Here is a 19571-nt window from a genome sequence, read left to right as displayed (position 1 = left end):
ATGTGCTCATTCTAGCACTGCTTATGAAAGTTATGCAATTAAAATGAACTGGATTTTGAAAGGTTGTGCTCAATATTGGGCCGGATTGTTTGTAACTCGCAGGCTATTTGATAGTTAATAGGCCACACTTCCCTCCCGACATCAAATGTTGGCCCAAAGCTTGGTGAAATGGTACAGGGTGTCATTCCTCCCACAATTTGTAAACTGTCTCTGGGGGTCATTCTGATCAGAAAATGAATATAAAGCTGTCACCTATCCATTCTAGAGTTTGGAGCATTCTAAAAGTAATGTACACATTTGTCATTTCAGGACCGCATAAAACATCTTCCATGTAGTTGTACAAGAGTCCCTCCATTTCTGAGCCTTGATTAAATCTTAGCAATGCTGACACTGTTATTTAGGAAATCTGGCATTACACAAAAGAAGTCTCCAAACCGAGAGCTCAAAAGATGTCGCTGTTTGGTAAAAACACCCCCGTTGATACATTTGAATATTACATGCTATACTGTAAACATCAAGTAACACCACAAACATTTTAAAAAAGGAAGTTTATTGGTCTTTAAATGGCTCAAATTGCAAATAAACAAATCGGGTAGTGGCATCAGCCTAAGACACGTGATGCATCTTTGTCAGTTGGCTTCATAGCACCTCAGTACCCAGGAGAGGAAAGGTCTCAAAGAAAAGTCACAATGTTAGTGGTTAGGACCCCTGGTTAAATAAGACTGTAATGAGTACACATGGAGATTGCTGGGCCCGCTGGCCTGTGTTACACTGGTAACTTGAATTCCGCACATGGCATAGCCTATGAGAAATACGAAATGAAAGATGTACATCTCAAACCCTTTAAGGACAAATATTGAACATGAGAAGCTGGATGTAATATCTGAAGAGTGAGTTCCTAACTTTACGTACACACCTGTTACCTGGAATGCCTGAACACATCTTTGACCTGTTGAAATTAGGACTGAGAAAAAAGAAAAAAACACTTTGTTGAATCAACTGTCCCAGCCCCACTGCAAAGAGGGGGGGAAAAAAATCTGACAGTGGCATATTTCTGACTGAAATTATGTCCCAAGTAGTGTGCCAGAATTCTTCCAGCAGGAACACCACACAATGGTGACACAGCCTAATGTGTGGTCAGTGTGTGCCACACGTTTTCTGCACTATACCCAGGTTTGACGGCTTGATGTTAACTTCTGAAAATGTAGCTACAGTGTTCTTCATTATACATGAACAGACAAGAATTACTACTAATAATTCCTGTATCAAATTGTAACTTCATGAGTATAAATTTAGAAATGAACAGATGGCAAGCATGAGTATTTTCCCGAAGTGTTCTAGTGCAAAATGCATTAGCACTACTGACATTTTCTTCCTGTGCCCTGCTCCCAGATTAAAAACTTAACACTTACATGCTCACCACTGGCAGAAAGTGATTTCCAGGGACCAGCATCTTAGAGAAGAGGAGGGTTCATTCAAACATAACTGGTGCTGAATCCTCACAGTTGAAAATTATCTTACAAGTATATGCTGGCCCTTCACTTAAAATGACCTTGCAGTTTATTAAAAGCGATCAAAGAGCTCTGGAATCTTATTTTCAAGAACCAGAGTATGGCACACATTTTAAATTTGGACAGACTCCTAGCAGACAGTTACTTCTCAAGAATTTTCTATACAAAAGCTGTACTCCACGCTAGGCATATATTTTCTCACCAGTACACATGGGGCAGCGGACCCCTGGTGTCAGTAACACACCCAGAATGATATAACCGGGTATTTTTCAGTTTCTAAATTAAGGCATATTCAAAAAATTCCATGTACAAGTTTACACCACTTTTCTAAGTTACTCACCAGGTAACTAAAGTAGATTCACAGATGAATTACTCTCAGTTTAACTATATGCAACAACCATGCCAATAACTTTTCTTCTAAATTTTGCATAATAATGGTTAAAAAAAGTGGTACAGTTTAACTATCATGTTCACAATTGTCATTTTTCAAGGCAGAAGACCAAGACATTTTAAAATGATATAAAATTTAAGCTTTATAATAAACACCAGAGGAAATTGCCTTTCCTCCCACTCCCCACCCCCATCTCACCTCTTTATTTAATATTTCAAAAGACTGCCGAGAAACACAAGCTCACACGCTACATTCAGGACCATGATAAATGTGGGCAATTATGAAATAAGTTCAACTTTGCTTCTTGGTGAAGCCACATTAATTTCTTTTTTAAGTAAATTTGACTTTCATTGCAGTTCCAATTCATGCTTTTAGTGATATACAACAATTTCCAAAATGTTAAAGTAATTTCAGTCAATTAAGCCTTCAATGGCAATGCTTATAAATTATATTTATTAGTATGGTCAAGATAAGAAAGGAGTTTGGGCTTTGATTATAAAATGCAGCATCTTTCTCTGATTCTCTTGGCTAAACTTTTCCTCTTCTTTTTTCCATTCTTTTCTTTGCTGTCTTCCATCTTTCTCGCTCGAATTTCTCTCATTAAATCAAAAAATACCTAGAAAGAAAAAAATAGGATCAATAAAGCAAACAGATATATGAACTTAGTACTTCTCCAAATCACAGCAGTAAACTTTGGGGATAAGAGAAGTATAAATATTTAAGAGCTCTTGTTTGGGAGTAGAGAGCGGAAAGCATACAACAAAAGCCTGATTCTCCCAGTATCTTGAAAAAAGGAGGAAACTAGGAAGTTTTCTGAATTACACTTTATGGTAAAAATGTTCATATGTAATAAAACCTGATCTTTCTGTTCCAGTTTTTGAGACGAAAATCTATAAAGTGCTACAAGGTGACGATAGCCCCAAAGATAAAACTCAATGGATTATACTGAAGTACTTTAATAATCAATAAATGTATTTCATTAATTTATATTTAACAATATATGCTTAACTTTATATTTAATAATTTGGTTATTTCATAACTTGGTTTCCTCAGCTTCATTTCTAAAAATGGAGAAAAAGCTCCATTTTTAGAAATGAAGCTGAGGAAGATGGGTGTATGCTTTATCATCTTGATACCAGACACTATGAAACAACTTTGTCTGTTACTCTATATGTGAGAATTTATCAGTTTTTGTCTGATGTCTAGGAACTGGTAAATAATGAGATATTAGCATAGTAACTAAAAAAATTATGAGTATAACAATTCAAAGTTAAATTTCAATAAGAAATTCCTCTGTTCTGTAACACAGAAGGGTCTGGAAGGCTACACACTCACACTCCACATAAACAGCTGAGAGTATATGATAAAAGGAGGAATAACTTTTATGATCACTTTTGAATTCTGGATTTAAAAAATAAGTTTTTACTTATAGAATTAAAAAACTCAGTAAAACTAAAGATAAGCAAGGAATATGAAAGCGATAAGGAGTGCTGTGAGTAAACTGTGCGTATGTCATGACTGATGTGGCCTGTCCTAACGCATCTCTGAAAAAAGCAACATACGGAATAGCAGATAGAGCACTACCTGTGTGTGTGTGTAGGTCAGGAGTACACCTGTATTTGTTTGCCCTTGCACAAAGAACAATGAAATAATAAACCAAACCCTAATAATCAATTTTATTTTCAAGAAGAAGGGAGGAGGGTACAAGGAAGAGTGAGGCATCTCTGAGTGTATCTTGTTATAGAATTTCTATTTTAGAGACATAGGTGGTTTACATACTCAAAAGTAAAATTAGGCTGGGACAGTGACTCACGCCTGTAATCTCAGCACTCTTGAGGCCGAGGTGGGCAGATCACCTGAGATCAGGAGTTCTAGAATACCCTGGCCAACATGGCAAAACACTGTCTCTACCAAAAATACAAAAATTAGCTGGGTGTAGTGAAGGGCACGTGTAATCCCAGCTACTCGGGAGGCTGAGGACAAGAATTGTTTGAACCCGGGAGGTGGAGGTTGCACTGAGCCAAGATCGTGCCACTGCATTCCTGCCTGGGTGACAGAGCAAGACTTAGTCTCAAAAAAACAAAAAAAAAAATAGCAAATCCTAAAAATTGAAAATCAAATTAAAACAAGTACGACCAGCCAGGCATGGTGGCTCAAGCCTAAAATCCCAGCACTCTGGGACGCTGAGGTGGGTAGATCATTTGAGGTCAGGAGTTCAAGACCAGCCTGGCCAACATACAGAAACCTCACCTCTTCTAAAAATAAAAAAATTAGCCAGGTGTGGTGGCATATGCCTGTAATCCCAGCTACTCGAGAGGCTGAGGCAGATCACTTGAATACAGGAGGTGAAGGTTGCAGTGAGCTGAGATCATGCCACTAAACGCCAGCCTGGGCAACAGAGTGAGATTCCGTTTCAAAAAACAAACAAACAAACAAAACACAAATAAGTAAGACTGACTATATTCCAAGATGGTGACACAGTCACACAGAGGAATTATTTCAAAGGTCTACAAGACATAGCATAGAAAGTACCTATTTTAGAATAGATGCTAAGGATAAAAATAGAAACAAAATTCCAACAAAACAATACAAAGACAAATCTTAAACTTTTTTTTGTTTGTTTTTGAGAGACTCTCTGTTGCCCAGGCTGGAGTGCGTTGATGCGATCTCAGCTCACTGCAATCTCCGCCTCCTGGGTTCAAGAGATTCCTCTGCCTCAGCCTCTCGAGTAGTTGGGATTACAGATGTGTACCACCACGCCCAGCTAAGTTTTGTATTTTTGGTAGAGACAGGGTTTTGCCATGTTGGCCAGTCTGGTCTCAAACTCCTGACCTCAGGTGATCTGTCTGCCTCGGCCTCTGAATGTGCTGGGATAACAGACGTGAGCCAGCACACCCAGACAAACTTCATTTTGTAGTTTGTTTGTGACAGCAATGTTGCTCTTTTGGAACTATTTTATATACACTGAAGACTAATGCAAGGGAGGAATTATGTTAATGTAATTTAGGAACCAAGATTTTCAGTGTAAGAGAAAAGATATAAGTACAAAATCAAAGATGTAAACATGTATAATGTTAAATTTGAATTGGAAATAACAACATGATCACATTTTTTTTCTTTTAATAATACCTATTTCCTGGCACTATTCACTAAAAAATGACAACACAATAGCAGTAAGCAACTTAAGTAACTATGCTATGGCTGCTAAAAACCATTCCTCCTAAACAGAACCTGAGTTCCTCAGATGAATGGCTGATTTCTGATCTACAGCAAGAAGCATAAAATTTAAGTCAGAAAGCAAGGAAACTACCAGAGAGGAATGGGCTGAGTCAAACGGACATATGACCAACATGAAGGAGCATACATGGTTAAAGGGAAAAACTGAGCATAAAACACACACACGTGCGCGCGCACACAGAGTATGCAACAGAATGAAACACAATGATGACATAAAACCCACGAATTCCGGCCCCGACTGGCTGTGATTCTATTTCCCCAGAGATGAGGAATTTCAGAAGACCTCTTTTTCAAGTCTCTGGCTAACTAGCTAGGACAGGAGGTCTCAATTCTAACTAAATGTAATTATTGGATTACTCCCAGTATTGCTTTCTAATGCAGATAAATTACTATGAAAAGGAAACTAGATGAAGGTTTAATTTCTGATTTTATTTTCAATTGAATGTTGTCTGTTTAACTGACACACATTCACAGAGTATACCGTGATGTTTTGATACATATAATGTACAGTGGTAAGATCAGCGTAATTAATTAGCACAGCCATCATCTCAATCATTTATTATTTGTGTTGGGAACATTCAATATCCTCCTTTCAGGTTATTTGAAACTATATATTATTGTGAAGTTAGTCATCTACAGTAGTATAGTACACCAGAGCTCATTCTTCCTATCTAGCTGCAATTCTGTATAATTTAACAAATCTCTACCTATCCCTCCCATTCCCACCTCTAGTATTCTGTTCTATTTTTTACTTCTGTGAGATCAACTTTTTCTAAGCTTTTACATATGAATGAGAACATGCAGTGTTTAACTGCCTGTTCCTGGCTTATTTCACTTAATTTTCTCCAGTTCTATCCATATTGCCTTGAATGACAGGATTTCATCCTTTTCAATGGTTGAATAGTATTCTATAGTGTGTATATATCATATTTTCTTTATCCATTCATCTGCTGCTGGTACTTGGGTTAGTTCCGTATCTTGGCTATTGTGAACAGTGCTGTAACAAACAAATGTCATTAATAGGAAAACGGCTGTATTATGGAAAAGGCTAACCATGGAATACTTTGTGGTTTTAAAAAGAATGTGGGGCCGGGCGCGGTGGCTCAAGCCTGTAATCCCAGCACTTTGGGAGGTCGAGACGGGCGGATCACGAGGTCAGGAGATCGAGACCATCCTGGCTAATACGGTGAAACCCTGTCTCTACTTAAAAAACTAGCCGGGCGACGAGGCGGGCACCTGTAGTCCCAGCTACTCGGGAGGCTGAGGCAGGAGAATGGCGTAAACCCGGGAGGCGGAGCTTGCAGTGAGCTGAGATCTGGCCACTGCACTCCAGCCTGGGTGGCAGAGCAAGACTCCGTCTCAAACAAAAAAAAAAAAAAAAAAGAATGTGGATACATCCATATGCGGTGACATGGAAGAGTTGTAAGATTTGTCATAAAATTTAAAAAGCACACCACAGAAATATGCACTATATATACAGATATAAAATATATTATGTGTGTGTATAAATATGCACAAATCCTATTAATACAGGGGGAAAAACAAGCCAATGCAAACTTTCCCTTAGAGATATGTATGCCTGCTTTTAATGTCTGGAAAGACACACCCGTGTTAGCACTGGCTACTGAAAGGCAGGGGAAGGGAGTGAAATATGGGAGAAAAGTGACTCATTTTTCCTCCTTATGTTTCTGTATTATGAATTTTTCTTTATATAATAAGTATGTATCCATGTATTCCTTGTACAATGAAAAAACCCAAATATCTTTTCCAAAAAATATGGTGTATTTCTACCAACATTCTTCCCTCAACATAAAACTGATTCTCTTGACATAATAAATCACACTCCCCCTTTGGATATCTGTTAATATTTGCTCAACTTCATTCTGTTCTGCCAGAATGTTCCTTAAAATCAAGAGCAACCTTGGAGTCGTGAATTAATAACCAGAGCATTTAGCTAGGATACTAACAAGGTCATTGCATGAATCCAATGAGTACACAAGTAGGTTTGCCCAGATGTTCCTCGAGCCTCAGGGTGATTCCTCTATGACACGCATGGCCTCCTGAGACATGCCATGCCCCACCTCTGGCGGCTATGACACTTTTTCGTAAGTAGATTTAAAATCTGCATCTTTGAAACTTCCACCTAATGGTCTATTTGGAATCCAGATGAGGATAAGGCATGAGCCAATGATCTTATGGAGAGCTAGCATTTGTTCTGTGACAAAGCACGACACTTCACAATTTAATAAAAGGGAATAACACTTCCTATTCCTGAAAATTTGTGATCAGGCTTCTAGTAGTGGATGACATAAGAAATGGGAGATACACTAGCTATTCCAACCATTGTTTTGTTTTGTTTTTGAGATAGGGTCTAGCTCCATTACCCAGGCTGGAGGGTAGTGGTGTGATCTCAGCTCACTGTAGCCTCCGCCTCCCAGGCTCAAGCAATCCTCCTGTCTCAGCCTCCCAAGTAACTGGGACTACAGAGACATTTGCCACCACACCTGGTTAATTTTTGTATTTTTTGTAGAGATAGGGTTTTGCCATGTTGCCCAGGCTGGTCTCAAACTCCTGGGCTCAAGTAATCTGCCTGCCTCAGCCTACCAGAGTGCAGGGATTATAGGTGTGAGCCACCGCACCTGGCCCCAGCCATTTTTCTGAGGAAAGAATGTGAGCATGTTAGCACCAGAGTTGGCCAGACCCAGAGGCCGCAGATGCCACCACAAACCCCGTGACCTTGAGCGAGTTATGTAATCTTCCCACACCTCAGCTTCCTCGTCTAAAAGTGAGCATCAGAAGAATATCTATGCCTCACACAATGAAGGATTAAATGGTTGGTACTTATCACAGTGCCTGGCTCTTATAAGCACAAACAAATATTCGCTTTTCTGATTATTAGATTATTTCCTCAGGAGAACAACCATGAAGACAAGTATAACCTAATTCTGGAAATTGAATAGTTGCTGCAAATGACTTTTACGTAGCCACTGAGGTACTTTATCTGGTAGCCACTCCGCAGGATGTAGCAGTACACGAAATTACAGTCTTCAGTATGGATTTCCACCTCACTTTACAAGCAGCCTCGTTTAATGTAATTCTGTTTTGGACAGGTGACCACTGACTGCAGACTGTATTATCTGAAACTGGCCACAGCAATGTTTCCTATGTGCTTTTCCAGAATCCTGCCACTTTTCATCAAGAGGTGAAGTCTACTGCCCTTCCTTCTCAACCTAGGTGAGACTTTGTGACTACCTCAAACATGTAGAATGAGGTAGAAATAATGCTGCATAACTTCAGAGACTATGTCATAAAAGGCTGTATGGTTTTTGCCTGGTTCTTCTTCTCTTGTGACACTTGCCCTTGGAGACTCTGCCCACTGTGCTGTGAGGAAGCCTAAACTAGCACATGTGGAAAAGGCCACATGGAGGAGCCCACCTGGAGAGGAACTGAGGCATCCTTAGATAACAGCCAGCATTATCTGGCTGAGCCAGACATGTGTGAACAAGCCTTCAGAACCTAAGTTTAGGTATTTCCAGTGCCTAGACTTGAAGCTTTCAGCGGAGGCAGCAGACACTGTAGAGCAGAGCCAAGCCATTTCCATTGTGCCCTGTTCAAATTCTTGGCCAGAGAATGTATGAGCAGAATAAATGACTGTTTTACCCAGAAAGGTTTTGGGGTGTACTTTGTTATACAGCCATAGTAACTAAAACAGCCTTATACTTTTATTTTTTGAAAAAGTGATACAGTCGTACCTCAGTATCTGTGGGGGATTGGTTCCAGGATGCCTGTGGATATCAAAATCTGTACCTACTCAAGTCCCGCAGCTGGCCCTGCGGAACCCATGGATACAAAAAGCCAGCCCTCCGCATATGCAGGTTTCACATCCTGCTGTATTCTCTGTCTGTATCTAGTTGTGGACGCAGAGACCAATGACATGGAGGGCAGACTGCATCTGTGAAAAAAAATCTGCGCAGCTGAAATCTGTGTTGTCTGAGGGCCAAGTGTCCATGAATATGGCAAAAAGTTCACAAGGGTATTTGCAGTCAAAAGAGCATAAACTGTGACTTAATTCTCTGGAGACAACCACAGGTACCAGAGTCTTACATATCCTTATGATGTGTACATAGATAATGTGTATGTATGTGTGTTTAAAACACATGGCAGCAAGCTACAGACACCACTCTGTACTTTGTTTCACTTACTTTATAATTGAAGATCATTTGATATCAGCACATTTAGTTCTATCTTTATTTCTTTTTAATGGTTGGGCAATACTCCATTATTTAAACCAGTCCATTATTGAACACTTGGATATTTCCAGTCTTTTGCTTCTAAAACTAATGCTTCACTGACTACTACTGAACATACATGTATACATGAGTGCATAATTTGTTCTGTATAATACATTTTTAGCACTTAAATTGTTGGGTCATAATTCTGATGGATATCACAAAACTGTCCTTCCACCAAAATGACAGGTTCCTATTTTTCTATACTCTTGCAGACAGTATATTCTATTCTCAATCTCTTTGCTTTTTTTCTCCCAAAGTGACGGGTTAAAAAAAGGACATTCCACTGTATTTTTAAGTTGTACTTCCCTTTTAATAAGAGACCGAACCTCTCTTCCAGTTTAAAGGCCATGTATGTTTCCTTTCTACGACATGTCTGTTGCTGGTTTTGGGCCATTTTCCCTAGGTGTTTGGTCTTTCTCTCACTGTCCTGTAAGACCTGTGCTAATGCAGACACCATACTTCCCAGGGCCTCTGATGCCAACAGATGATCACCACAAGGACTGTTACAATACAGCTTTCTATCTTCAACTGCCAGCGTCTGCATGTCTTCCCCACTCCCCTTAGGTTCAAATAGTTTTTATAGTGTGTTCTACAACCTACTCGAGACATCAATTAGGAAAGTATATATATGCTATGAGAATGTTCAATGTTGCCTTTTAAAACCTCAAACACCCTCAATCTTAAAATATATTTTCATTAATACTTTAAAAATATTTGCCCTACATACTGCCTCTTCAAATCTATAATTTTCTAATGACTTAACTATAGGTCAGGCACAGGCTGGGGCATTTTATGTATATGATTTCATTTCATCTTTACAATAATCGTATGAAGCAGATACTCTTGTTCTCATTTCCAAAGGGAAGCTAACTGAAATACCCAAGCCCTACCTACTGTGTTCAGAAACCATGGTTCCCAGGAAACTATGATAGGGCATGCTATGGACTGAATGCTTGTGTCACCCCAAAATTCATATACTGAAACCCTAATTCCTTATGTGATGACAATAAGAGATGGGGCCTTTGGGTGGTAAGTATGTCACTAGGGTAGGGTTTTCATAATGGAATTAGTATCCTTCTGAGAACGAGGAGAGCTATCTCTCTCTCTCTGTCGTATGAGGATACAGCAGGAAGGTATAAGGAAATCCTGCAAATCAGGAAGAAAGCCCTCTCCAGAATCATATTGTCTAAGACCTTGATCTTAGACTTATCAGCCTCCAGAACTGTGGGAAATAACTTTGTTATTTAAGCAAAACACACACACACACACACTTGCCCTAGCCCCAACCTTGGAAAAAATTAGTATCCTGAATAGAAATCTGTGGTACTCACTTTGTACAGATATGTTAGACCTAAAGGAATCTTACAATGTGCTAAGAAGTTAATAAGTTTAAGACAGCAATGACACTGTCTTAAGACCTACAGCAAAATAACAGAACAAAGGCCGGGCGCGGTGGCTCAAGCCTGTAATCCCAGCACTTTGGGAGGCCGAGACGGGCGGATCACGAGGTCAGGAGATCGAGACCATCCTGGCTAACACGGTGAAACCCCGTCTCTACTAAAAAATACAAAAAACTAGCCGGGCGAGGTGGCGGGCACCTGTAGTCCCAGCTACTCAGGAGGCTGAGGTAGGAGAATGGCGTGAACCCAGGAGGCGGAGCTTGCAGTGAGCTGAGATCCGGCCACTGCACTCCAGCCTGGGCGGCAGAGCGAGACTCTGTCTCAAAAAAAAAAATAAAATAAAAAAATAACAGAACAAATCTTGAACTTTTTTTTTTAACCTAGTACTTTCTGGATCAGGGTTATAAATCTACAGGCATACGCAGCACTTGCTAGAAGTGTAAATTCTCAGGTCCCATTCCAGACCAAATGAATCCAAATTTCTGGGGATAAGACTCAAGAATGTGTGTTTATGAAGATTTACAGGCAGTTCTTTTGCCTATTTGAGCCTGAGAGGCACTACTGCAGAGCCTAGATACTTGCAGGCTAAAGAAAGACCACACTTGGAGGGCTTTAAGATCCTGTGCTACCTTAGCCCAGTGGACAGTCTTTCTAGATACCGGACCTGGTCTAGGGTAGTGGGATGAAATGTACTTGGGGGTGTTCCACATCTGGTCTTCAGGAAGGGCCACTCTGAACAAAGTGAGACAAGAAAGGAGGGCAGACGGTTTCCTTTTCTTTCTTTCTCTTTCAGGAGAAAACAAAGGTTGAGGGTGGGGAGTGGAGAGTGGCAGGAGAGATTTTAAAACGATCTTATCTGGGGGCTTCTTCATCTTGGATGGTATCCTTATTTTTAAGAACTTAAGTGGGGTTGGGTAGGCGTCAGGTCAGAGGTAAGAACGTTCAGTGCTGGAATCTTGGGACTCACACAATTCCTTCTAAATTATCCAAAGACTCAATAGGATAAGGGGGGAAAAAGGTCAAGAATGTCATCAGTGCTTAAAAAAGAAAAAAAAAAAAGGTACCTTTTGCTGCAGTGTCTTGTGTTTTAATGTCTCTTGGGAAGCTAAGGACAAGGTGAACTAAAATTCCTAACATGTATCTGAGCATTCAGGGATGATAAAAATCAACATACATTAAATCTCTATTTGAAAGTTTCATAGACTCTCCAGACAAAATGGAGCCAAGTTAAAGCAAACCAACTTATTTTAACATGATGCAGTAGTAAAGAGAGTCACGTGTTACCTTGTCAACATTAGCTCGTGTTTTAGCAGATGTTTCCACGTAGTTAACATTCCACTGCTCAGCTCTGTTTTTTGCCTCTTCTACAGAAACCTGCCTTTTATCTTCTAAATCTGATTTGTTACCAACCAGTAGAAAGGGAACATTCTCATCTTCTTTTACTCTTAAAATCTGCTCCCTGGATAAGAGAAAATGAAAAAGAAATAACAACATTTTAAGGATAGCACAGAAAGTTCTTGTTTACCTCGTATCTAGTTTTCCCTATTGTTAACATCTTCTACTACTGTGGTACACGAATCACAATTAATGAACCAATAGTGATACAGTATTAGCAACTAAGGTCCAAACTTTACTCAAATGTGCTTGCTTTTTGCCTGACATCCTTTTTCTGTTCCAGGATCCCATCCAGGTTGCCACATGACATTGAGTTTCGTCATGTCTCTTTAGCCTCGAGTTGGCCATGGTAGTTCTCAGACTTTCCTTGTTTTTGATGACCTTGATAGTTTTGAGGACTGCTGGCAGGCAGTTTGTTGAATGTCTCTCAATTGGGATTTGTCAGATGTTTTTCTCATGATTACACCAGGGTTATTGGTTCTCGGGAGGAAGATAACAAGAGAGTGCTATTCTTATTGCATCATATCAAGGGTCCCGCCAACTGTTTTTTAAAACCCAAATGTGCCAGAAATTACTGGAAGTCAGACCTCGAGCACAGATTTTGCATTGAGAGCTAAGTTATCCACTGTGAAAGTGTCATCAATTTTAAAGTACCATGGTTCTGCTCTTCCTAGTCATGTAAGTCTGAGCAAAGTACTTCTTACCTCAGTTTCCTCATCTACAAAATGGAGCTAACAATGATACATTCCTTATAAAGTTGCTATGAGGGTTAAATGTGAAGTGCTTATAACTGCATGGAACAGTGTAAATATTCAAATAATGTTATCTCATTAATCTACTGGAAGAAATGTTTTCTTATAAAATCAACAAACAAAACGAAATCTGTAAGATTTAGGTTCACTAATTTGCTACCTTAAAAATGCCCCTCCTTTGAAATTATTAAGAGCTGATGAAGCTATAGGAACATAAGTACAGTCAGCCCTCTGTATCCACAGACTCAACTAATTGCAAATAAAAAATATCTTTTAAAACCCCCAAAATAGCCAGGTGCAGTGGCTCATACCTGTAAACCCAGCACTTTGGGAGGCTGAGGCAGGAGGATTGCTTGAGGCTAGGAGTTCAATACCAGCCCAGGCAACATAGTGAGACCCCATATCTATAAAGAATAGAAAAAAAAAAATTGGCCGGGTGTAGTAGTGTGCACCTGTGGTCCTAGCTACTCAGGAAGATCACTTGAGCCCAGGAATTCAAGGCTGCAGTGAGCCACGATTACATTACTGTACTCTAGCCTGGATGACAGAGTAAAACCCTGTCTCAAAAAAAAAAAAAAAAATCCAAAACCAAAAAAATGCCACAACAAAAAGTAAAACAAAATTTAAAATGCAGAATAACAACGATTTACCTACCAATTACGCTGTATTAGCTATTAACAGTAATCTAGAGATGACTTAAAGTACATGGGAGGATGTGCATAGGCTATCTGCAAATACCACACCATTTTATAGAAGAGACTTGAACATCCATGGATGCTGTTATCCACAAGGGGTCCTGGAATCAATTCCCCACCACCCCATACTGAGGGATGACTATATTTTACAATAAGAGAAAATGAGAAAATTAAAGGGATATTAGAATGGCAAATCAGCAAAGTACACTTGGTTTTGCAGGTCTTTTTTTTTTTTTTTTTTTCCTGACACCCCGGCTGGAGTGCAGTGGCATGATCATGGCTCACTGCAGCCTCAACCTCCCGGACTCAAGCAATTCTCCCCACCTCAACTTCCCAAGTAGTACAACTATACCCACAGGCACACACCACCATACCCAGCTAATTTTTTTTTTTCCTTTTTCCGTAGAGACAGGGTTTCACCATGTTGTCCAGAATGGTCTTGAACGCCTGAGCTCAAGTGATCTGCCTGCCTCGGCCTCCCAAAGTGCTGGGATTACTGCTGTGAGCCACTATACCTGGCTGCAGGCATTCTATAGTGATGCTTGAGAAATTGGGAAAAACCTTCTTCCCTTATTTTCAGATTATTCTATTCTGTGCTTCTTAGACAATGTTTCCTAAATACCACCAGCACACTACTACCACTAACATTTTACTCAGTGTTCACAATGTGCCAAACACTGCTTTCAGGACTTTACATATTTTCTCATTTAATCCTTACCTAAACCTATGAAGTTAGTATCATTATTATTCTTGTCCTACAGATGAGGAAACGGATACACAGAGAAATTATGTTAACTTGCTCAGAGTCACACTTAAGTAGAACCAGGTCTGAGAAATCCAACTCCAGAGCACACAATGAACTTGTACATGAGATACCACGAGAATACAAAGGCAGACCTCCTGGATTTTAACTCTATGCTATTCCTGACTGCACGACCTGGGGCAAGCCACTTAACCTCCCTGCATTTCAGTTTCTTCATTTACAAATTTGGATGTCGCTTTTTAAAAAAAAGCCAAATTTAAGACATCACTGGTTCTCAATCTTATTTTATGGACTCTAAGAAAAACTGCTGGCAATTATAACTGTATGGTGCCATATCGTAAGACATCACCCTGAGAGCTGTTAAAATGTACATCTTATAATCTATGAAATCCAGCAGTATCTACCTCAGAGTGTTGTTTGAGAAACTAGTTTATATATGTGAATGCATGGAACAGTCTGGCTCCCGGTAAGTGTTGCATGAGTATGAGGTAGTGCTACTACTATTACTACTTCATTCACTTGATTACTCATGATGTAGCAAACATTCTAACACATTCAACACTCAAAGGAAGTTCTTTGGACCTGAACTCTCAGTTCTTCTAATGTGAATAGACTATAGGCTGCACAGACTATGGGTCACAGAGAAAGTAAACTCCATTCTTTACTGATTTGTCTTTGTCTTAGAAAACAAAATGCCAAATAAGCACAGTATCTGGGTGATGCAGGCTAAGATGTACAGCACTACATGGTGCTATGATGCTTCCTACCACTCACATGATTTCTTGCAAAAACCATGTCAACTTTCACCATGATTACTATTAAATATATTCAGTACTTGTGAAGAGGATTTTGGCCAATCACAATCTTTTGCTAGGGCATGCTGTGACTTTCTTAACCAGTTTCCTTTGTGAATGAGGACCTGAATGCCGTTCTTCTTTTTTTTTTTTTTTTAATTACACTTTAAGTTCTAGGGTACATGTGTACAACGTGCAGGTTTGTTACATAGGGATACATGTGCCATGTTGGTTTGCTGCACCCATCAACTCATCATTTACATTAGATATTTCTCCCAATGCTATCCCTCCCCCAGACCCCCACCCCAAGACAGGCCCCAGTGTGTGATGTTCCCCGCCCTGTGTCCAAGTGATCTCATTGTTCAGTTCCCACCTGTAAGTGAAAACATGCGGTGTTTGGTTTTCTGTCCTTGTGATAGTTTGCTCAGAATGATGGTTTCCAGCTTCATCCATGTCCCTGCAAAGGACATGAACTCATTCTTTTTTATAGCTGCATAGTATTCCATGGTGTGTATGTGCCACATTTTCTTAATCCAGTCTATCACTGATGGACATTTGGGTTGGTTCCAAGTCTTTGCTATTGTGAGCAGTGCCGCAATAAACATACATGTGCATGTGTCTTCATAGTAGCATGATTTATAATCCTTTGGGTATATATCCAGCAATGGGATCACTGGGTTAAATGGTATTTCTAGTTCTAGATCCTTGAGAAATCGTCACACTGTCTTCCACAATGGTTAAACTAATTTACACTCCCACCAACAGTGTAAAAGCATCCCTATTTTTCCACATCCTCTCCAGCATCTGTTGTTTCCTGACTTTTTAATGATCGCCACTGAATGAAGTTGTTAACAAGTAACCTGCCACTCAGTCTCACCACTTGGAAGGTGAGACTGACTCAGGTGTTTGTAACTCTAGCACCTCTGGTTATATATGTGTATATATAGTCATTAATTTATTTCTTAATAAATACCTACTAAGCTACTCTGAGTCAGGCGCTGCAGGGAAACCAATACTGAAAAACTATAGTGTGACTGATGCTGGCAGAGACAAGGCTGTAGAAAACCTGGACCTACTGGGTTCCGAGGTGAGAAGATGTTATTTTTTTTTTTAGAGTTAATAGATTGGTTTTAATAGCAACTTTCCTGGATGCCAGAGAAAGGTAATTCTATGGTATAAACTTCATAAACATTTTGCTTAATACAATACTCCCTTTAAATACAGTTTTAGAGGCTATTACAGCATTTCAGAATAGGGAAGTACAATCTGGTCCAACTTTATTTTGACATAGGAAAGTAAAAACCAAAAGGTAAGGGTTTTTGAATCAAAACAAAAGTTTACTAAACATGTACTTACTATAGATTATATGCTAGCAACTATGTCATATATAGGTACTGGGGATACTGAGACAGGCAAGGAATGGGTGTTAAGCGTGATACTGGAGTTGTAGCAAGGACATTGCATATACAGACAAGGAAGTAATGGATTTTGTGGATCATAGAGATGACCAGGAAGGCCAAAGGGAGGAGCTGATATTTATGCTACTCTTATAGTGTAGACCACATGGAGTACCTACTGTAACCATTCAGACCTTTTCAAAAAAGCCTTTCATATTGTTGGTGAGTCACTAGGGTCATTTTTATTTATGGCAGGGGCACTGGAGGTATGCCATAAGAGTAATGAATCATCCTTATTTTCTGTAATAGTAATAGCCCAAGATTCTTGGCATGAAAATACCTTACTCTCCTGAGATATAACTTTGACTTTGGTGACTACGGTGATTAAAATTTATTCCATTACTTAGAACACGACTTGCTACATTATGAGCACTCAAATATCTGCTGAATGAATAAGCACTGGCATTTATATAACTTTCAACATGCCTCCCAATTACAAGTTACCAGGGTCTGCCACCCTTTGCATGTCATCATATATGAAATTCCTTCCTCATAGAAACCAACAAACTTTTTTTTTTTTTTTTGAGACGGAGTCTCGCTTTGTCACCCAGGCTGGAGTGCTGTGGCCGGATCTCAGCTCACTGCAAGCTCCGCCTCCCAGGTTTACGCCATTCTTCTGCCTCAGCCTCACGGGTAGCTGGGACTACAGGTGCCGCCACCTCGCCTGGCTAGTTTTTTGTAGTTTTTAGTAGAGACGGGGTTTCACCATGTTAGCCAGGATGGTCTCGATCTCCTGACCTCGTGATCCGCCTGTCTCGGCCTCCCAAAGTGCTGGGATTACAGGCTTGAGCCACCGTGCACGGCCTAACAAACTTTATTTTATAAATAAATCTATACTTCAAAGTTTCTCAACTACCTACTTTTTGCAAAGAATACTCTATTAGAATAAGTTCTTGAGATTTTCAAGTGTGCATTAAAAAGGAATGCTTTGTATAAGCCTTGGTTTAGTTTTTTGCTCAACCACCTGAAATGCCCTCTTTCCTTATGTGTGAAAATCCTTCTTTTCTTCAAACTTATCTATTTCATGAAGGTTTCCCAGCTTCTTTCCCCTCCCATATCTTCTGTACTAACCACTGCCCATGTTTCCTACTTTGTCACTAACTTGCTCTTGGTTAAATGCCTTATATATTCATCTAGGCTGTGTGAATCTTGAAAATAGTGGGTACATTACATGCTTCTTTTCTGTCCTCCATATCAAGTAGACACTTAACACAGAAATAAAAATACGTATCACTTAATTAAAGAACACTTGATTTATGCATGTAGTATTTGCAAGACCACACAAGAACTCTATGCCAAATTTCTCTTATAGAGGAGTACCTCTTTCCCCTTCACCAAAACCACCTCCTCTAAAACCAAATGGGTTCCAGATTTTGATTAAACAATAAATATTAAAAATATTATATAACAATCAAGTGTGCCCACCTACAGAGATATTATTTCTATTCAAAAATTCATTCATTCTGAAGGTTCCCATGTAATAAGAAAAACAAACAAAATCAGTCTGTGCTATTAGGGCATCTATATTTTGAGGAGGATGGCAATGTGCCTGCTGAGCATTACATAGGTGCTGAGAAACCATGACTAACAGAGAAAGATGTAACACCTGGGTAAGCTCCACTATGTGCTCCAAGTATGAACTGTTACGGCAGTAGTAGTTTACACTAAAGAGAAATACTTCAGTAACTCATAGAGACTCTGGGTAACTGAAGCTGTCACAAGATCAAACTCTAATACAGGTGACACTGGGATAGCTGTAAGACTATGCAAAGTATCCTAACGTGTACACATAACACAGTAGAGAGAGTCATATACTAATATCAAAAAGGGAATAAACACAATTAGAGATAGAGTAAAAGACTAACAAGTTAGAACCTCTAGTTGTCTACTTGTGTGTGGGGAAGGAATTGTTGCATAGTATGTCACAAGCAACAACATTACTCTAGGACGTACCTGAAGTCAGCTGTAGCTGCAAAGGATTCCATTTCTGTAATAGAGAAAACACAGAGGAACCCCTCCCCGCTTCGGAAGTAGTTGTCTCTAATTGCAGCGTAGTCCTCCTGCCCAGCTGTATCTAAGATATCGATCTGTACTTCCTCCCCATCTAGCACTACCTTCTTCCGATAGCTGTCTGCTTTGGTAGGCTCATAGTCCTCCACAAACTAGAAAAGATAAAAACACACCAATTTTTTAATTGTTATTTTTACGTTTCAAAACTTCTTATTTTGAAATAATTATAAATTCATGTGAAGCTGCCAAAATAGTACAAGAAGAGTTCTGTATACCCTTTGCCCAGATTCCTCCAATGGTAAAAACTACATTAATTTTAATTTTAGACAATCTGTTGGTTTCCTCAATTGCAAAAAGAGAGGGCTGAATTATTACCTCTAGGCTTTTTACAGTTTGAAAACAGCTTTTCTTCCTTAAAACACAATACCTGCAAAAACTATTACACATATATTTTACCAAATTTATAAGAATCTTTTTTCTATGTGACTCTGAATATAAATTTTCATGCTAGAATTGTGGAAATAACTTAAAAGTCAACATTTTGGTAAGCACTGAAAGTATCATTAAATCCTTTCTTTTTCTAAAATAAGCCAAGTCAATAAAGTGATTTATACTACTCAATAGAAAGTCAAACCGTAAAAACTTTATGAGACTTCTTCCTAAACTTTTGATTTTTTAAATAGTACAATTAAACAACTTTACATTCCCACTCCTATCGACAGCCCCATAAATCTCACTTTAATACACCTTGATAAACCAGTATGTAGGTAGGTACGCAGACAGATGATAAGTATGTGTGTATGTACGTAGACAAGGCCTTACTATGTTGCCCAGGCTGGTCTTGAACTCCTGGGCTCAAACAGTCCTACTGCCT

At 39.3% G+C, this 19571-nt stretch overlaps 1 protein-coding gene across 3 annotated transcripts in view; it reads right to left on the bottom strand.

Annotated features, from left to right (window-relative positions):
- Positions 1–529: 529 nt before the first annotated feature.
- Positions 530–19571, bottom strand: part of RALA (RAS like proto-oncogene A) — an 86651-nt gene continuing 67609 nt past the window's right edge. For all 3 annotated transcript variants that reach the window (XM_033193720.1, XM_033193721.1, XM_033193722.1), the window contains 3 exons: positions 18641–18849; positions 12116–12290; positions 530–2518 (listed from right to left, as the gene is read on the bottom strand). In XM_033193720.1, coding sequence (XP_033049611.1) covers positions 2396–2518; positions 12116–12290; positions 18641–18849 — 507 coding nt within the window. In that variant the 3' untranslated portion in view covers positions 530–2395. The remainder of the gene's footprint in view (positions 2519–12115; positions 12291–18640; positions 18850–19571) is intronic.

The sequence above is a fragment of the Trachypithecus francoisi genome, unplaced genomic scaffold (genome assembly GCF_009764315.1).
Source record: "Trachypithecus francoisi isolate TF-2019V2 unplaced genomic scaffold, Tfra_2.0 Lachesis_group4, whole genome shotgun sequence".
Classification (NCBI taxonomy): Eukaryota; Metazoa; Chordata; class Mammalia; order Primates; family Cercopithecidae; genus Trachypithecus; species Trachypithecus francoisi.
The sequence above is the reverse complement of the archived record's forward strand: the minus strand, read 5'-3'. Positions and strand labels throughout refer to the sequence as shown.